The sequence below is a fragment of the Rhineura floridana genome, chromosome 5, assembly GCF_030035675.1.
Source record: "Rhineura floridana isolate rRhiFlo1 chromosome 5, rRhiFlo1.hap2, whole genome shotgun sequence".
In the NCBI taxonomy this organism is placed as follows: Eukaryota; Metazoa; Chordata; class Lepidosauria; order Squamata; family Rhineuridae; genus Rhineura; species Rhineura floridana.
Genome location: NC_084484.1, coordinates 97,909,829 through 97,931,006, shown reverse-complemented (window position 1 = coordinate 97,931,006; position 21,178 = coordinate 97,909,829). Strand labels below are relative to the sequence as shown.

Below are 21,178 nucleotides of genomic sequence, written 5' to 3'. Positions count from 1 at the left end.
AGTTAGACACTCATGCACAGCGACCTAATCAACAAATTTATTATAAGAATTTAAAAAACACTTAAGATACCTAAGCCATGAATAAAAATTAAATGAGATTTATGCACTAAATGTACTTTCTGCTATACACACACAATTATATGTATCAGTCATATGACATTATGCTTCTTTTGCAAACTATTCCGGCATTTTGGGCATTCCTGTATTTCTCAGTTTGGTTGTAATTAACATTTGTTTCAAGTTGAACACATTGAAAACCAACTCACAATAATTGTTTTAAAATATCATTCAGAAAAACTAGAAACACAAAGCTGAGATTGAAAAGTAACTGATGGAAGTAATAGGATACATCGAATATACTTTTCCAGACTGTTATTAATTTTAAAAAAATTACTAGTTGTTGATATAAAAATATTGATAGATTTAAAGGATTACTTTAAGTCACCCAATTAGTTTCTTTTTACGTTTAGTTCTAGAAATGCTTCTGACTCATTTGCAAAAGTTCAAAAGGCAATTGATAGATTGTTCTTAAAGTTAACCCCAAAACTGTTTAGGCTTTCTAAAAATGTTGCTTAAGTTCATAAACACCTCTAATTGGTTTTCCAAGTGTGGTGGTGTCTCCTGGTCAATGAATCATTCAAAGCTTATGAAACTATTTCATTAAGATTTAATCTTTATGAAATCACAATGAAGCTAGTATTTAAAGTAGAGAAGTTTGTATTTAACAATATAATGAGGAAGAACAGATAATCCCAAAGAAAATAAAAGGAAAGCAACTGAAAAATCTCATAGTATGGCTAACATGCAACCGTTATTTGGAACATTTTTATTATATAGTATATATATATATTATATAGTATAAGACCCTGGTAAACAAGATGTATGTTTTAACAACTCAAATGTATCTGCTCAAATAAATTTAGGTTTATTTCCAATGTTATTTGGCTAAAGAAAATCATTCAGCTAGGATATATTGTTTGGAAGCACAATTACTTTACAATTTTGCAAGATTTATCATGGAAGGTTACTCGGTATATACATCTTATGACTTCCTTGTGATCGATTAAGTTACTATTTTGTGTGCTTTAAACTGGCTTTATAACTAGAAACTTACCTGAATTTCTCTATTCAAAATAGTCTCCTTTAATGCTGAAACAGGATTTCAAATTATTTAAGATCTATTTTTTTCTTCCTTTCTCTCTTTAACCTCTAATGGGGACAAATGTTGATTTGACTAGTATGTTAAACAGTACAAAAACATTACCTTGGATCTTTTGTTTGGAGTATATGCTTTAGCATTGCAAAATATTAATCTAATATCTTTGCAAAGCTCCATTGGAGTGTCATAGTTTCCAGCTTCTAATGTCTCCTTCACTGTGCCCAAGTCCATCGGTGTGTCTATAATTTCCCGGTAGTCCTAAATAAAGGGAGCCAAGTAACTCCATTATTAAAGGAAGTTTGGGGCAGAGAAGGATGGGGGAGGGGTGAGTTTTCTTGTACATAGTGTAACTCTGGAAACATTAAAAAAAAACCTGGAGCACACTGTGTGTGAAACATTAATCCCAGGTAATTATAATATACATTTTTCTAGGGATTGAAAAGAAGCACAGTTATATTAGTCGAATTTGACCATGCAGCTCGAAGACAGACTCTGACATTTATATTTTCTTCTCCATGGAGAACAGAATATTTGAAAGATGTTATGTTAAAATACTAAATCCTGCCAAATCTACAGTGGCTATGAATGAAAGATCCTCTGGAGATAGTGTGACTATTTCTGCCAATTCTTGCTCACCAAACTCCAAAATCGCCCACAGATTTTTGCAATTCCAGTGTATATTCTTCATTTGCCATTCCTTTGTAAAAGTTTCTCATAGGCATCAACCCAGAGGAACACACTTGTGTCATGACATGCAGGCTCTCAGCTGTTATATCACTATTTGACAATGGAGCTTGCAGGTCAGCCAAAGATAAATAGCTCTCTCAACCTAAGCTACTCATTCTTACACGTTTCTCTTCACAAGAATAGGAAAGTACATTGCACACCAGAAATACTATATGAAATGCATATCAATGAACAATAACTTACAGGATATTGATCCAGGTCAACAGGTTGTCTAAATGGCTCAGAATCTTCACACTGGAAAATCAGATTTACAAGTTCCATGCATTGCTTCTTCCAACTGTTTTCATCATAGCTGGGTTTCACAATCATTTTCCTCTTCAAGACCTGTCTCTTTAAAGCAGAAATGCAATATTCCTATATATAAAATGGTAATAAGGAATATCTAACAAAATGATGGCCGAACTGCTAGAATAGACTGGGCCATAACCTTTAATATCCTTCTATATTGTAACTAGTATTATTATAAAATTGCTACTATCTTACAGATTGGGCCAAAGTTATTGATAAGGTACTTACTTTTCTAGAAGGTGTTCTGGGCATATACGTCTCTTCATCATCCTAAAAACAGACCAGACAAGTTCATCAGCATCATTCCTTCTAATACTGATTCACGTTTTCCCATGTTTTACCTATCCAAAACAACACACCAGGAGATGCTGGGTAATGCTGAGGTTTTCAGAGTATAAATAAATCTTTGAAGGGGGAAATGTTGGGGGGGACGGGGATTCCCAATGAGGTCTCAATGACCACAGAATGTTAACTGACTGGGGGGGAGGGGGAACAGAATGTCATAGATATAAAAAGGGAAGAGAATCACTACAGTGTTTGCATAGGGCACTTCCAGGTTCACACTGAGAAGTCATGTCCCCAGGAACAGAAGTGAGAGCTGTCAATCAATGGAGAAATCTAAGACTTTAATGTAGCTGGGATTGGGCATCAGTGTGTCCACACACACACATTCAACCCCCCACCCCCCAAAATGCTGTCTGGCTGTTGTGGGAAAGGGAATGAATATGAGTGGCTAGCACAGGACTCTACATGGCAACATTATTGGAGGGCGCCACTTTTTTTTTAAGTTACCATTTAGAGAAAATGTGCTAGAAACCATCCTGTTCAAACTTACAATTATGAGTCCATTCTGCTTTTACTAAGGTGAAGAAAAAGGATAGGTCTTAATAAAATAGCACTAAAACAGGAAGAAAAAGCTAAGAATGATCTCTACAGGGTAAGAATCAGATTTTATTACCAGATCATCAGGATCAATGCAGTCCTCATTGTTAGTTGCAATGCACAACTCAAAAATATCTGTACAATTTGGATTCCTGGAAAATAAAAATGTCATGTTAGGATAGGTCATATCTTGTTGTGTCCTCTGCACTCTCGGGAGGGTAACAGCAACCAATGGTCAAAAGCAACTGCCAGAAATAAAACTCTAATTCCCTTTTTTTAATTGATTGATTGTATTTGTATACCGCCCCATAGCCGAAGCTCTCTGGGCAGTTTACAGCAATTAAAAACTTTAAAAACAAATATACAAATTTAAAAACACATTTTTAAAAAGCAATTTAAAAACACATGCTAAAATGCCTGGGAAAAGAGGAAAGTCTTGACCTGGCGCCGAAAAGATAACAGTGTTGGCACCAGGCACACCTTGTCAGGGAGATCATTCCATAATTTGGGGGCCACCACTGAGAAGGCTCTCTCCCTCGTTGCCAGCCTCCAAGCTTCCCTCGGAGTAGGCACTGGAAGAGGGCCTTGGATTTTGAGCGTAGTGTATGGGTGGGTTTGTGTCGGGAGAGGCATTCCATCAGATATTGTGGTCCCAACACATGTAAGGCTTTATAGGTTAAAACCAGCACCTTGAATCGAGCTCTGAAACATACAGGCAGCCAATGCAAGGAGGCTAGAATCGGTTTTATATGTTCAAACCGTTGGTCAGTTACCAACCTGGCTGCTGCATTTTGCAAAAGCTGCAGCTTCCAAACCGTCTTCAAAGGCAGCCCCACATAGAGTGCACTGCAGTAATCTAACTTGGAGATTACCAGAGCATGGACAACTGAAGCCAGGTTATCCCTGTCCAGATAGGGCCACCAACCAAAGTTGGTAGAAGGCACTCCACGCCACCAAGGCTACCTGAGCCTCAAGTGACAGAGATGGTTCTAGGAGAACCCCCAAGCTACAAACCTGCTCCTTCAGGGGGAGTGCAACCCCATCCAGGACAGGTTGGACATCTGCCATCCAGTCAGAAGAACCACCCACTAGCAGCATCTCAGTCTTGTCTGGATTGAGCTTCAGTTTATTAGCCCTCATCCAGTCCATTGTTGCAGCCAGGCACCGGTTCAGCACACTGACAACCTCACCTGAAGATGAGAAGGAGAAATAGAGCTGCGTGTCATCAGCATACTGATGGCAATACACTCCAAAGCTCCGGATGTCCGCACCCAACGGTTTCATGTAGATGTTGAACAGCGTGGGGGACAGAACTGACCCCTGTGGAACCCCATACTGGAGAGTCCAGGGTGCCAAGTAATGTTCCCCAAGCACCACCTTCTGGAGCCAACCCGCCAAGTAGGAGTGGAACCACCGCCATGCAGTCCCTCTGTGATGTCCTTATATGTTAAATCCTGTAAATATGGTGGGTTTATTAAGGGATATATGGTAAGTAAATTGAATGAGAGGGGGGAGAGCATGGGTTGGAAGGCTGGAGAATGCTGGATGATGATTGGCTGAGTGTTTGAATGGCTGAGGATATAAATGGGAGGATGACAGTTGAGAGGGGGTCGGTTGGTGAGAGTTGTTGGAGAGTCGTTAGTGGAGAGTTATTTGGATGGCAGAGTTCTGAGGGAGGGTTGGATTATATTTGGCTGATATTTAGACAGTATATATATGACCAGAAACATAAAGAGTGACACTATATGAAACCATACGCTTGTTACACATTCCTAAAGTAATCGTGTTATTTCCTGGTGTTACCAAATAAATACTTTTATTGGTTTACCAAAAGCCTGATCCTTGGCAGGGAATACACAGGCCATAAGGGAGGGCAGGGTAATTACCAAGGCTGAAGGGAAACTGTATCATATGGTGGCAGCGGTGAAGGGAGATATTGTAACAACGTCAAGTATCCAGAGCAATCCAGGATTGTACGCTTTGCAGACAAAGATACAAGGGGGTTGTGGACAGCAAGGGCACCCAGACACAAAGTAACAAGCTACAGAGAGACTGAGGGAAAGTCTCTAGCAGTATTGTTTACAGGGAGTGACTAGTGGTGCTGCCTAGCAGTGGGATCTTGTGAGATCTGTGCTAGAGCGGAGTGAGAAAAAATAAAATCAACGATCCTGAGTGGTGGTGTCCTGAGGTGGTGCCTAGTGAAAGGCGGTAGCCACAAGCACGTGGGAACCTGACAGGGGGAGCCAGAGGTGGGATCATCACACCCTCCCACTCCCAACTCAGCCAGTCTTCCCAGAAGGATACCATGGTTGATGATATCGAAAGCTGCTGAGAGATTAAGTAGAATCAACAGAATAACACTCCCCCTGTCTCTCTCCCGACAGAGGTCATCATACAGGGCGACTAAGGCTGTTTCCGTGTCAAAACCAGGCCTGCAACCTGACTGAAATGGATCCAGATAATTGGTCTCATCCAAGAGTGTCTGGAGCTGGCCTGCCACCACTCATTCAAGGACCTTGCCCAGGAATGGAACATTTGCTACTGGCCTATAGTTATTAAGGTTTTCTGAGTCTAGGGAGGGTCTCTTCAGGAGTGGTCTCAAAACCGCCTCTTTTTAGCAACAAACTTACACATTTCATATTTCATCCTGAAATATTGCTTACCTAATGAATTCTAAGAGCTGATCTGTGATTTTCTGAGCAGACCTAGCAATAGCGCTGTTGGGTTCATTGAAGGTCCGAGCATTGCTCTCAATACATCTCACTTCCCAAATCAGTGCAGAGAGCCTCCTATATTTAATAGTAAACAGACTACACTTTCAAACATGAGAGAGATATCACGTAAGAATAAACCTTCAGGCAGTAGAACTGGAAATGTTTAAGTGAAAAACAACCCTTTTCATTTATAATATACATTATCTTGCTGAACAAAAACACTCCATGTTCTAGTCAGTAGTATTGTCCAACTCCCTTTAACAATGATCAATTCATGCAAAAGTACATCAGTGTTCTTCGTACTTTTAAAACTACTGAAGGTATTATTTTCATCAGCACCCACCCTGTGCTTACTTTTACCACACAATTACATGTAAAAGATTCTGAATCTGCTACTTATTGATGGTACATCTGTGGTCCAGCGCAGACACTCAAGCCATCAACAAATCCCTCCCACATAGAGGTTATTATACAGGACATTAACTCCCTCACAATGTGCTAGAAGGGCAAGATCAAGCCAGTCAGGTTTCTGTGCATTCTTTTAACAGTTAACTAAAAGCTTCTTTGAAATATTGAAAACTGTGATACTGTAGCTAACCCAGAAGTTTATTATATATCAATGGTAGTACATATTTAAATCCTTTTGAAGTTATTCATAAATTTGGCTTATTTGTACTGTACTAACCAAATGAGCATATTGTGAGGATTTCCCAAATATTCAGTATTTACAGGTGGCTTAATTTTGCAGAAATTGTTAAGACAGATGTGCCACCTTGTTTTTAGTACAAAAACAGACTAACCTGTAAAACTGGTTGACAAGTCTCATTCGGATTGTCCAAAGGTCTGTTGGATAAGCTATTACTGTACTATACTTTGGATACCTATTCAGATCAACTGGGCCAGCAAATGCTGCTGAAATATCTGTAATAACAATAACATCAAACAGCTAAATTAATGTCTAGTACATGGTTTTCCATACAAATAATCTCTTAAAAATTACAACCAGGTTAAGTCCTGGTTTAGAAACTTGGGAAACCGGAATAAATTATATTTACAGTCAAAATACTTGCACTGTGCATCCTGAGTTTTTAATCTGCGACACACACTCACTCTCAGGAGTGAGATAATTTATTAGATTTCTAGATCCTTACCTAGTGTGAAAAGCTGATCAATTCCAGTGATAATCCGTTCACATTCTTCACCTTGGGATCTTCCCTGCCATTCTCCCTTTTGAGGTTTGTATAATAGTTTTGCCATCTCTTCAGCAGTCACAGAAACACTAGCTCCCAATTCCACCGGCTGATCAACTACTTATTTTCAACAAATACAGGAAATATTAGGAGAACAAAACAAAATACAGTAAGTTTATTAAACACCACTTCTTATGGTACAAACTTTTAAAGCCAGAGGTAACCAGGCACTTGGCAATAATATAATTTCAATTTTTGTTTACTCAACACCCATGCTCACATCATTGTGCATCAACTCCCTTAAAAAAGGAGTCAAAATTAGATCCACAGTTCTACAAATTCTTGAATATGGCCTTTGTTCCAAGACAATAAATAGAGATGAGCTACAATGGAAGTTATCCAGTTGCTTAAAGAAAAACAAGGGCAAGGCAACATACTAGTGTCAAATATCTATTACTGAGTGCAGTAATAAACAGTACACCAGGGCTTAAAAATGAGAACCATCCAATTGCTCCCTAACTGTAGCTTGTGTAAAATAAATCTGGATCCTGAAACAAAACCCGCTTAACTGTTAAACAATTACAAAGCATAACTACTGGTAGGGCCTCTATCATCCGCCAATATGTGATGTGTACGAACCCTATAGCCAATCCTTAGCCTAGACAGGAAATCTTCCTGCTTGTTAGTGTAGATCAGGGAATCAAGAACACATGCCCACAAGTAGTGATGATTTGCAAAATCTGTTAGGTACATTAGCACTAGATCAAGCACAGCAAATTCATCCATACATTGTTTTTAGCCACATCACTGAATAACAGCAGCAGAGAAAAGCCTGCAAGTACTCAATGGTTTATTGATCTCCACCCGGTCAAAGTGGAAAAAGATAGAGGTAGCCTATAAATGGAACAGCAGTTGGGAGGTGGTGCAGTTCTGAACCAGGGTTAAGCAGGCCTTTATCCCCATCATTCCTTTGCTCAACCTTGTAACCTCCTGGCACTACTTTTGGCTATTTTTTTAAAAAAAAGAGATATACGATGGCATTGTCTTCCTTCTTATATTGTTTGGTAATAAGGCCTTTTAGGAATGTTGTATTGGACATCAATTTTTAACTTGGCTTCTTACTGATTTTATCTGTTTGTATTTTATTATTCTCTCTTTTGAGACTTTTTTGGTATCAAGAGACTAATAAATACAAATAATCATGTCTGGGAGCTGACACTGAACGGAACAAAACAAGGTAAGCATTTATCAGTTGTGTGAGTATTATTGCCAATTCTCTGTAACAAACAAACCCACCAATATACCTTTTCTCATTTACAAGCAACTTCTTTAAATATTTTGTGAACGACTACTTCATCCATTGACTACTTCAACTACTTCAGTTAAACACTTAAATGTTAATTAAATGTTATACTAAACAACTATTAATTATGGGAGAACCCTTAAAATGTCATAGAATTAGCTCTTCTCTTCGGTGCTATTAATATTCTGAAAAATATTACTAATTTGCTAACAAGTACTGTACAGAACTTGAAGAAACAGACTAATAGTCATCCCTTTGTTCAACGAACAAGAAAAAAATCAACATTTTATTTTTGCATACCATTCTCTGGAATAGGTTCCATGTCCCATGGGCTGAGTCTTTCAGTTTCGCCATTGTCCCACCTATTTAACAAATTAGCAAAATATAAAATGAAATGTAAAGATTTTCAAATAGAAAATTAATAATTACCATACTTAAGATCATATCCCAAAATGCAAGATTTTGCATTTAAAGTTCCCTGTTTATGTTGCTTTCCCTCCTCTCCCAAGAGTTCAGTAAGTCACAAGCCCTTTTCCTTTGCACCCTCCCTACAAACCTAACAAATGCAAGTATCAGATTGGCTCTGCTGATATGCCTGCACAGCCCCAACTGCTGCATCCCTTTCCCTCCTGATAAGCAACAGTGACACTGCAACAGGGTATCTAGCATTGCGGCTCCACTTCACTGGGTACATCACTTCAACATCTGTGTTCTTGTTCAATGTTTCGAAAAGAAAAGGTAAGCTTAAAGGTTGCCTTCTCTCTTCTTTATAAACAATGACATGCCTTCAGAAAAGTGTTAACAGCAATCAAAGAAGGTGCAAATGCTGGTTTGCTTTTAAAGCTGTCTTTACCATCAATATGACGTGACCATGCAAAATATACATACTTAACACTGTAACACTGAAAAGGGCTGTCAGGATATTGTGGCTGATACGGCTCTTGACTCAGAACTGTTCCAAACCACCAAGCATCATCAATAATTGAACGAAAGCGATCATCTGTAAGAAAAACACAACATATTATATAGCCCTTTTAAATTTGCTTTTTTAAAACTAGTCCATGACTGTGTGGGTAATTATGCGGCTATTAAAATACTATTCCTCCCATGCTGGCATACTGGGCCCAGGTGAGTTTACTTCCCTAGTGTTCGAAGGAAGGAAGGCAGTCGCCTCTCAGGAACTTTTAACCAATGCCACAACGTGTTTAGGTTTTAAATTCCATTCCTATAATTTATAAAAGGAATACCTTGCCATCACAACAAATTATCATCGGTTCAAGTTAGCAAATCATTCGAAATTGCCCTCCACATTTTGCCTAGTTGCAGTGTTTGATGACATACGGGGACTGAAGTTCAATATCAAAAACAAACACTGTACAGTACTACCAAAATGATATTTCTATAATCTGAAAAGGACAGACTTACTAGGTTGCCAGTTCCTTTGTCGTGCTTCATCATAGAACTGACGTAACACAAGGAAGTCAATAACATCTGGCATGTCATGGTATCTAGACAGAAGATTAAAACTTAGTCCTCAAATGTGTACAATAGCCTATCGTCTGCATAAATAAAAAATACACATGGAAAAAAAGACATACTTGAGGGAAAATGATTTGTCCAGAAGTTGTCCTGTAACATGATCCATAAGGGTAAGCTTAAGGCAGCACAGTGTAGGAGGCCCAACTTCATAACGTATCCCAACAATTTTTACCAATTCTTGTTCCTAACAGATGTACACATAATGAAGATTCTCATTAATATTAGTACAATGGCTAACTAATTCACAATATATGAAAGTGTGAATGGTAACAGAGTCCAGCAACAATGAGCACAACAAACTTAAACAGTTCTTAATCTTACAAAGAAGTCATCATCTTATTTCCAAGCCAGTTTTCAAAACTCAAATCCTCAGCTACCAAACTTATGTTAGCCTTTTAAAGCAAAAAAACCCTTTTTAACCTGTACTCATTTCTAGGACCTTAAGTATTCTAAAGGGCTGATTCTTGGCTATTCTGATTATTTCAAAAGCACCATTATTGTTCTATTCCTAGAAACAAAGAAATTTAGCGAAAAGTATTTCAGGGCAAAATGGAAGGCAGACATTAGAGAGAATCCCAAAATGCAGCAGGTGCCTTCCACTTATGGAAGGTCTATTTACATCCTGTAGTAGAGCACTGCTATTTTCTTTCTGCTCATTTCTTTGAATTCTAACCTAAGTTTCCCTATATTAATTTTTTTTAAAAAGTATCAGGAGACATTAGGCTTATATTTGTAGCAAGTGAATGTTGAAAGTGACCTAGTTGTTGGGTAAATGTGTGAACAATGTGGTCCTATCTTGCGGGTTGCAGAATAGTCATCTCCAGGACCAGCAGCACATTCTGTATCTCTAGAGCTACTGAACTCACCAAAACTGATCACAAATTAAATAAGGCTTAAATAATACGAGTGCCACCTTGATGAGCAATGAAGAGAAACATCGTCAAATAAAAATATAAACCAAAAAACTGTAACACACCAGTTAGCTGCAAATAAAAAAGAAACTGAGTGGGTAAGGTGCTAGCACAACCCTCTTGACTGAATTGGTTTGCACCAAAGAGTTAATCAAGGAGAAAAAGGGTAGAGTGCTTCATGCTCCAAGCTCTATATTTTTTTTTTGCAATTTTTTAATCTGAGCCAACCCCATTCATGGTATTGCACACAGACTACAAAGAATTACTCGTTTACAATAAAACTGTTATAATAATTCCTGGACTCTTTGTCTACGCTGTGTTGGCTTACATCAGCAGAAACAGAGATTTTTTTTGTGTAGATCACTGAAGTATAAGGTTGTATTCAACTAACTGTTACTCAGAGCAGTCCCACTGAAATTAATAGCGACTAAACTCAGGTCCATTAATTTAGGGTCTATTCTGAGTAAATATTAGTTGAATGCAACCCAAAATTATTTCAAATTCCTCCCTCCTTCTGGGAGGAAGAACACGATATAAATTTAATAAAATAAATAAAATAGAACTAAGAGTTTAGTATGGACTGCAATGTCACTGTAGCTTGCACAAAGCACTACTGTGATTGTTTTTTTAAAAAAAGAAAATACAAGTGACTATCGGGTAATTAAGCAATAGATTAATTGTGAAGCGAGACTCAATATAATATAGAAACACACCTGCAGGAGCCAATGTGGTGAAGTAGTTCACGTGAGGTTTCAAATAAAAGACTTGAGGTTCAAACCTCAGTTTCCTAACTCCCAAGATACAAAAGGCCCTGCTTGATCAGGCTGAAGGCCTATCTAGTCTGGCATCCTGTTCTCACAGTGGCCAAATAGATGTCTATGAGAAGGACACGAGCACAACAGCACTCACCCCACTTGTGACTTCCAAGAACTGGTAATCAGAGGCACACTGCCTCCTAGAGTGGAGGTAGAACACAGCCACCAAGTTGGTGGCCATCCATACATCTTGTGAGAGCAACTTTCTTATTTTAGCTATACAGTGTGTGAAAGACTTTCTTCTGTCTGAACCTTCCCACATTCAGTTTCACTGGATGGCCCTGAGTTCCAGTACTATGAGAAGGAACCGTTTTACTCACCAGAAAGGTATTTCTCAGGGGGCACCAGGACACCCCCAAGTGGATACTGTCTTCCCTTGCTAGTGCTTGAGGGAGGAAAGAGTTAACACTCCAATGGACCATCACCGCGGTTCCTCCCACGGAGTGACAGTTCACCGTCTGGCCAAGCTTGAAAGTATTACACTTATAAAACTAACATGACTCAAAATAAGATTGCATTTGATGAAGTCAATATGAAACATGAACTTGGAAACTTCTAGATCAGTTCCATGACCCTTCAATCTCCCATTTTCCTTGTGTTCTTCTTCATGTTGCATCCCAGGGTGGACCTTGGTGGTGTCCTGGTGCCCCCAGAGAAACACCTTTCTGCTGAGTAAAACTATTCCTTCTCCAGTGGGCACCAGGACACCCCCAAGTGGGATGTTCCACAGCTGACCTGTGTGGGTGGGTACATGCGCCTTAATGATCCGGCAGCACCTGCTAAGGAACTCAACTCTCCACGGCTACCTTTGCAGATGCATAAATGCCCATCTTATAGTACTTGATAGTGGCTGTCCGACAAACCTCTTGTAGAGGAATCTTTGTTGTATGTGCTGCGTAAGTGGATACTGCTCTTGTTGAATGTGCCATGATACCAGGTGCAGAGTAAAGTGATCCCCTGAATTCTTCAGAAGCAGCCAGAGAAGCTCTAGCTAAGAGGAACTCACTAACGGACACCTGATAATTTATGCAACCAAACCTGCTGAGTGTTTTGACAGCAGCTAGGAACTCTGACTAGATGAAACTTCCCATGCCTACACAGCAATCCCTGAAATATTACCATGCTATGCGAACCTGCTGAGCACCAGTAATCTGCAAATGTAAGCTGCTATGTAAATGAATGCAATGGAACAACAGACGGCCTGGCAGCCTTAATTTCCAGTGAATTAAGGATTATACAAGAAACATGTGTTTGTCTTTGATTCTGTTGCCCACATTCTCAAAAAACTATATAAAAACGATCTACCTGTTGAATATGAGGAATAAAGACAGGTTACTAACATGCATTAAATTTGCTACTGAACTTTCTCGAGGGAGGAACTGAACCCCCTGGAAAAATAATAGTGAATATGTCGTTGCAGATGATATGGCTGAAGTTTCATGGAAACTTGTGAAACAAAAACATTCTCTATTCTATGCATTTGTTGCTATTTAATAGTTATTGGTAAGGTCATCCTATAGGGGACCCTTAAACTCTGCAAGAATCGGTAAAATATATGTAATTATCCATTCCTTCAACTGTTAAGGACTGCTGTTCTCCAGGACAGCAAACTTGTGCTATGTGCTGCTACTCTTGGAAAATTCTTCCAAACAAAAATTTGCCAGGGCTATCTGCTAGAAATAAGCATCACATTCTCATGACACTCATGAGATAACTGGTATATGCCTCTGGCGCTCTACAGGAACCAACAGACTCTTCCCAAAGAGTTAATGGTGTGGTGAAGGGAAAAAGCTAACAGTCTCCACAGATATGTCTTATAACTCTTCAACACTGTAGGAACATTTTCCGGTCTAAATAACGACGAATGTGCTTTTAGGACTGAGAAAGATGTTGACCCTTGTAGCTGGATCTTATGCAGCATTCCTGAATGACTGATGTGACAACCCCATAACTACTAAGTAGCATCCCGTTATTATATGTTGTTATAATCATCATCGTCGTTATCATTTTCATTTTATTTTCCTCTCGCTGAGGGACTCAATGCTCATGGAGCTAATAATGGCCACCAAGGCTGTCTGTCACACAAGAGAAAATGCATTAGCATCTTGCCACTGTGACCTGACCAGTTTCTGAGAAAGAGGCGAAACAGAAATAGCCCATCCTCAAGACTTGTATCAGGAGCAGCAAACACTCCTGAGAAGTAGAAGGGATGTAGTTCGCACCTGGTGCATTGTGTCCAAGGTTGTTGTGGCCTTAAAAACAGGTGTAGGCCATGATTTATTAGAGATCATTTTGTCACTTCTTTCAACATTCAGAACGTACCATATCTAGCCCTCAACTGATCTAATGTTTCAGTGAGCCAGCAGAAGCTGCTCTGATAATAAAGAAACAGACTGTGCAGTATGGGACATTATGGAAACTATTACTCATATTACAACAGCGTGCAGTGACTGCCCTTTGCCTTTGAGAGGCTGACTGCCGCTTCCAATTACTGAATGTGGAGGCTGGAACCCAGTAACTCTTCACCTCCTGATGTGGAAGCACCCAAATTGGCCCCATTTACAGTACTTGGCAACCGTGACAATGTAGTGGAATAGTGAGTAGAAAGATGTTGCTGTGGAATACCATGACGCCTAAAACAGACTTGAAGACTGTTACTGAGCAGTAGGATGCACTTCATGCATCTAAGCTATTCTTCTAACAGTCATGCCTAATGGAAGTGCTCTCTCTTTTAGTGGATTAGCTTTGGACACTAAAGTAAGCACTGGCAAATTAATTGCTAGTAGTCAAGAGTTTATACAGAAGCTCTGGGTCTACAGAACAGTATCTATTTGCCAAAACCATTAATCTTTTAGTCTGAAGAAGTGCTACTCCTTCAATCTAAGTCTTCTACTTAGGAGCTGGACCAGAATCATCTTGTGATTAGTACTAGGTTCTATTGGAACCTCTGCGTTTTGGATCAGTTGGTTTGTCAGGATGATCCAATGCTGCTAACCTTCTACAAAACAAATGAATAATATGTTCATCCTTAACAGAGTGTGCAAGTTTCTTTTCAATCTGTACGAGGAAGTTACTTCCTTCCCTCTCCTCAATATCTGGTACCATCTGAGGATCAAGGGAATCAGTGTTCATAGCAGCATCTGGCTGTCTAGCAACCTGTGATGTCACTCTGAACTCTGGCCCCTGGCCCACTAGAATTGCATGCAAGTCTGGGAACTTAACACCCTCCTCATCTGAAGAGGAACTGTGCCCATGATATGGCTTTCTCTTAATCTGACTGTTTGATTAATTTAATTTATTTTCTAATCATCCTCATCATTGTTTTTGCATGACTTGGCAGAACAATTTGTGGATAGCCAGGCTGATCAGGCTGTCTGTGGCTGGACTGAAAAACTACACACTGTGAATTAAACAACTGCAGTGCACCCAATGTGCCACTATACGACCCTGTTGAGTGCTCTTGAGCCACTGTGTTTCAGTGAATGAGAAATTTAACATCTTCCAGATAAACTTGTCTTATCCGCTGCAAAAACAGACGCAGATCAGATAACTGCATGGACTACGTATCCTGCTCAGTTGATCTGAATGTAGGCATTAAGCACATATAGCCCCTGCATTTTCTTTATGGAGACCAGAGTTTTGTTTTGAATGAAGTGTCTTTGTCTACTGCTTGTGCCCACAAATTCATTACTTGATACAGGTAACATACATGCAGCAGCCCCTAGTACTTGAGTTTGAGGTTGGCGCTGAGCATTTGACAGGAGCTCAGCTGCATGCTTGATTGCAGTTTGCCAAGCTGAATGAGTGCACTTCAACTGACCAGGGCATCCAGACCACGCTTCCCTCACATAGTGTGTCTTCCTGGTGTCTAGCAACTCAGCTGCCCTTGTAGTGGCCATTAGCTGCTGGCCCAATCATTGCCCCCTTAGACAAGGTGGACTTCACATTTTCCACGGGACTACCTAAGACTATTGAGGGAACACAGCAGGGTTATTCCAACCAAACAGTTAATTTACAATTCCATAGACATCAGGTTTGCCATCCTTTATGGAAAGGCATCAAGGTGGACTGCTCTTCCACCTGTGAACCATGTATATCCTTCTCCAGAGAGACAACTGAATCATCATATACATTCTGTTGCATCTCAGTGGTTTGCCTGCCAAACCTCTGTACCTTCACCCTCAGTACTCTACCTCTGGACACATCATATGGGTCTGGTGAAGCACTGTCACATGTTCTGTTGCCCCTCTGTTCCAGCCAGCCAAACAGTGCTGTTAAAGAGCAATCTATTGGACTGCTGCTCATCCACCTGTGAACCATCACTCCATATATCTGTATCCTCCTCCAGAGTAACAAGTGAATTGTCATGCAGAAATTGTTGCATATCAGAACGTGGTCTGTCATGTCTGTGTGCTGTGAACCCCCGTGCTCTACCTCTGACCACATCATGTCGATCTGGTGAGTCATTTGTATGTGCTCTTTGTAGCCCGTTGATCCTCATCAGGCCTACTTGCTTGGCCCCCCCTGAGAACTGCACTGCAACATACAGGCTGGCAACTGAGTGATCCCCGTTGCCTGACCTGATCGTGCAAACTGCTGTCCTTGCATAAGAGCTACTTGAAAAGACCGGCAAAAAGCAGCTAGTTATGCTGAAAAGTCATCCATCAGAGCTCTTCTAACATGGTTTAATTCAGCAGGGCTTAAATTAAAAGATTGCACCTGCTGTAGTTCCTGGGTGGAACAGGAGATGGCAGCAGAGACCACATTAACTGCCTGTGCCGAATCCGTATGGTGGTGTTGCTGCCGCTTGTGTGTATTAACTACGGTTCTGTGCTGCTGTTGCTGAGTTTGAGCAGAAGTGGCAGTACTGCACAAAGGCAACATGGCTAAAGTGCTGTGTGCACATTCAGACTGCGATGTATTAAATCCTGTGAATTCATCTTCCTCCTCATTTGAATCCGAGCAAAAAAAGGACTGAGTGATCTGGGGCCCTGTCCTCCTCTGAGAGCATTTCATCATTTACTGCCATCCACTGCTGGCTTTGCTCTGCCACATAAGCTGCCTTTCTGCACGGTAATGACGACATTGGTAAGACTGCGTTATGACTGTCTATCTTTGGCAGCATGATTCCTCCCTGATTGCTCTGCTACTGCATTGCTTACAGGGTTAACCGTGCTTTGTTGGATTACTGGCCTCTCTCTGTGCTACTGCAAGAGCGAATGGGCGAAGCGCTGACTGCGACACTTTGTTGTTGAGGAAAATGGTGGCTGCCTCCGTGCGTGCAGCTTGTCTTTTTAACCATCATACTTCAGCAGGCTGTAGTCACTACTGCACCAACTGCTCCTGCCGCTCTGTCCCGATTTTAATTTTTTAGAGTACTCTGCGGAGAGCTTGATACGATCTTTAGGCATTCTGCCGTCAGCAGGGGAGGTTTGGTTGGTTCTTTTTCTTTTTTTTTAACCCCCCCCCCAAAATACTGCTGTTTAAAACAGAGGAATTAGCCCAGAAAATCCATTCACTGTAAGGGGAATAACTTAAACCTTTCAGCTAATCAGTAGGATAATTAATTCAGGGAATCAAATGTTTAGAGTAATTAATTCTACAATAAATTAATCAATCAACAGACACAACAGACCAATTTATTAATAAATTGTCTGAAACCTTCCATACATATTCACACCAATTAACACTGAAGAAAAATTCAAACTTAAATAAGGATATAAGCTAGCCAGACTGAAGAGCAAGGTGAAATCAGTACTGCTGAAGCGAGGCAGGAAAAATGAACTGTCACTCTGTGTGGCGGTCTGTTGGAATGTTAAAGGGAAGACAGTACTCACTTGGTGCCCACTGGAGAAAAAGAGGAAAATTTATCTCTGCCCACCTTCACCACACCATGCATGATTTTATACACCTCTATCCTATCTTCCCCTTATACACTTTTTCTCTAAACAAAAAAGTCCCAAATGTTGAAAACTTTCCTCATACAGGAATTGCTCCACCTTTTTGATAATTTTGCTTGCCCTTTTCTGAAGCTTTTCCTGCAATATCCTTTTTGAGGTGAGCAGAACTGTACAAAGCATTCCAAAGAAGGTAGCACCATAGATTTGTATAACACTGTCTGAGTGGCCCTTGGCCAAGAGAGCTACCTCTTTTAAATAAGATTTACAGCCCAACCTATACATGTATACATGGAAGCAAGTCCCATTGAATTCAATGGGGCTTATTCCCAGGTAGAACAGATCTGAAGCACCCATTTTGCTATCAAGCTGGACTGATTCTACCCACCCAGTTGGCCACTGGATTCTCACTGACAGGAAGGACTATGAAGGGGTTCCTGTTCCAGATGAGACTTGCTTGAGCAACAAGGTCTTCCTGAGCTCTACACTAAGAAGTCCCAAAAAATGTTCTAACCTTTCCTCATACGGGAAGCCTTTGGTAATTTTGGTTGTCCTTTTCTGAACCATTTCGAGCTCTGCAACTCAGCTGTGAAGTTCACTATGCTTGCCTCTGTCTCATCCTTGTCTATTTTACTGGTTCCTTGAGGGAACCAATGAGAAGAATTGTAAAGTACCACACACACACCACACACACACACACCACACACACACACACCACACACACACACACCACACACACACACACCACACACACACACACCACACACACACACACCACACACACACACACACCACACACACACACACCACACACACCACACACACACCACACACACACCACACACACACCACACACACACCACACACACAGGCTGAAGCAGTCTTACCCTAAGAACCATTTTTCTCCATGGTTCCTTGTGAGGATTCAGTTTGTAAATATGGTTTTTCCTCACTGCTTCAATATAAGCTTCATGGCCTTGCCGAAAATATATCACCTAACAAAAATAAGTTTATAAAATCAATGAATGAAAGTGATCTACTGGAGTATAAAATAAATTTAACTGAGAAATATTTTCTCTACTTACTATTTACTAATTTAAGGGGTTAGTTACCCACTGGCTGTTTCACTCATCAACTACCCACTTCCAAAATGGACCACTGGTCTCACCTGAAGGGTGATTTTCACAGGTAGACTGCCAGCAAGCAGGTATCATAGCTCCACCTAGCGTCTGAAGGCAAGAATGTTCTAAAGTCAAGACTAGGGGCCTCAGGCCCCTCCCACTCTCCAGTTCATTCATGACGAGTCCAGAGAGAGATATTCAAACATGTAGGAAAAAAGGTCAATGGACAAGGAAATAACAAAATTGCGATTCCATAATACAATACTAACATTTCAATATAACAGATTCAGAAGGCCTTGACTTCATTACACAGAACCTAAACCTTATGAAGTAAACAGAGACATATAGAAACAGATGGAAAATCCCCAGATATCCTCCAACAGGGAGTCTACCTGTGAAAATCACCGTTCAGGTGAGACCAACGGTCCATTTTCCACAGGTAGCCTGCCATCAAGTGGGATGTACCAAAGCAGCCCATACCAGGGAGGGACCACCCACATCCTAAATATCATTGAGAACCTGTTGCAACACCCGCCTACCAAAGGAGGCATCAGCAGAGGCATAACAGTCAATTTTGTAATGCCTTATAAACAAATCTGGGGTAGACCAAACAGCCGCTCTGCAAATGTCTGCAAGGGGAGTGTTGGTTGCAAAAACAGCCGCAGTGGCTGCTGACCTAGTAGTGTGCTGTTATTCTAGAAGGAATAGGATGCTTAAGAGACTCATAGCTAAGGTAATACATGCGTGCAACCAGCGAGACAAGGTAGAATTAGCTACTTTCTTCCCCATAGATCGCGGATGAAAGGATACAAACAAGGACTCAGTTAGTCTTATATCCTGGGTTCGAGACAAGTAGGTCTTGAGGGCCCTCCAGACATCTAATGAATGCCAAGCCTTCTCCAGGGGATGGTTGGGATTCGGGCAAAAGGAAGGAAGAACGATGTCCTGGTTGCAATGAAAGGCCGAGTTGACCTTGGGACAGAAGGAGGGATCTGTCCGCAGTACAACAGAGTCCTTATGAAAAACACAAAGATGGCGGGTGGAAGACAAGGTGCCCAATTCCGAGAATCTTCTCGCAGAGGTGATCGCTATCAGGAACAAGACTTTGAACGACAACAGACGTAATGGCACAATCCTAAGGGGTTCAAATGGAGGGTGTTGTAGAGCCTGCAGAACCTTTGACAAACTCTGTGAAGGAAAACGATGGGATACAGCCGGTGAACATAGAGTGGCTCCCCTCAGAAAACATTTGATAAGAGGGTGCGAGGAAATAGGAGTATCAGTGGATGAAACTGAGAGAATGGACGATAAAGTGGACGCATGTCGACGTAAGGTGTTGGGCTTAAGCCCCATCATTAGGCCTTTCTGAAGGAATTGCAACACCTGTTGTATTGTGGCTTGAGAAATTAGTTCAGGCTTAGGTCAAAGGTGGAAAAAATCGATATTGCGGTTAATGCACAAAATTGAACATACTCCCGGGCGAGGAGTCTGCCAACTCTCCAGCCAAGTTGGAAAAAAAGCTGGACCCCTCTTGTCATCACTAGTCAGAATAGCATGAATTCGAGAGGAGAATGCTACACCATTGACTGCTCCAGGAGACTGAGCAGCAAGCTAGGCTCCCTCCCCGGGAATCTGAGGGAAAGGCTAAGCATTTCCAGAGTCACTGGATAGACCGAGAAAGCGTCCATCATGTTCCACAAGGAGCCTCAACACCAACCCTGCTGCCCAGATGCAATGCTGAGGAGGAATACTAGAAGTTCCAAGATTGGCTACAATACTAACCGTGAGACCCCGTCACCTACCGTAGGGTTAATGTACACCTTGCACGGGTCAAACTGCATGCAACGTTCGTCCCCACAAAATTCCCTCTGACGCAGGCTGTGCAAAACATGGAACTGACAGCTGCTGAAAAGGCTACTGCTGAATATCACTGACTGTTGCTGAAGGTGCTGCTGCCTAGCACTGCCAGCTGAAGAAACGGCTATAGCTGTGCTGTTCCTAAATAACAACATTTAGAAACCCAACACAGGGTATCCGGCAAGGAAGCCAGCCCAGCCCAAAAGCAACCTCCTTAGAGGAAGAGAAGCGGAAAAAAGAAGCACCAGCACAAGAATGTGGAGGTCTGGTCTTGAATGAGCTACAAAGGCTGGAGCCGCGAGGCCAGAAGGGCCCAACAAAGTGTTTCTGAATGCAGCCTAGCCAAAGAGAGCTGCCCAAGGGAGAGGGGAGTGAAATAGCGAGATCAAGCTGCTTAACAGAGGCAGAGGAAGCAACCTGCCTCTGTAAGGCCAGCACACAAGTACCTCAGTAAAGGGAGCATTGCCTCATAAAATCAGCCTAACCATACAACACTGAAGGGAATGTGGCCACCTCTGAGAACCCAAAAATTCACGGTCAGTGAGGAGGGGCATTGAGAATGTCCTTCCGCACTGGTGTAGTTCCTGGCCTGACCAGAACCGTAGAAACATAACATGATTAGATAAGGGAGAGGAGCGACTCCTGAGAGTTAGAAATATTGTACGCAGTGGGGAGGGGCAAAGAGAGTGTCCCTCCGCAGTGGTATGTCTATGGCCTGGCATCTTTGACCTGGCCTAACAGGACCGTAGATAACC

At 41.2% G+C, this 21,178-nt stretch overlaps 1 protein-coding gene across 6 annotated transcripts in view; it reads right to left on the bottom strand.

Annotated features, from left to right (window-relative positions):
- Nucleotides 1-21,178, bottom strand: part of BRWD1 (bromodomain and WD repeat domain containing 1) — a 76,953-nt gene that overhangs the window by 17,482 nt on the left and 38,293 nt on the right. For 5 of the 6 annotated variants that reach the window (XM_061627663.1, XM_061627661.1, XM_061627659.1 and 2 more), the window contains 12 exons: nucleotides 18,333-18,440; nucleotides 9,882-10,006; nucleotides 9,709-9,791; nucleotides 9,172-9,283; nucleotides 8,584-8,645; nucleotides 6,942-7,100; nucleotides 6,591-6,711; nucleotides 5,740-5,865; nucleotides 3,153-3,228; nucleotides 2,423-2,464; nucleotides 2,090-2,236; nucleotides 1,265-1,417 (listed from right to left, as the gene is read on the bottom strand). In XM_061627663.1, the coding sequence (XP_061483647.1) occupies nucleotides 1,265-1,417; nucleotides 2,090-2,236; nucleotides 2,423-2,464; nucleotides 3,153-3,228; nucleotides 5,740-5,865; nucleotides 6,591-6,711; nucleotides 6,942-7,100; nucleotides 8,584-8,645; nucleotides 9,172-9,283; nucleotides 9,709-9,791; nucleotides 9,882-10,006; nucleotides 18,333-18,440 (1,314 nt within the window). The remainder of the gene's footprint in view (nucleotides 1-1,264; nucleotides 1,418-2,089; nucleotides 2,237-2,422; nucleotides 2,465-3,152; nucleotides 3,229-5,739; nucleotides 5,866-6,590; nucleotides 6,712-6,941; nucleotides 7,101-8,583; nucleotides 8,646-9,171; nucleotides 9,284-9,708; nucleotides 9,792-9,881; nucleotides 10,007-18,332; nucleotides 18,441-21,178) is intronic. The other variant, XM_061627660.1, reaches the window with a different exon arrangement.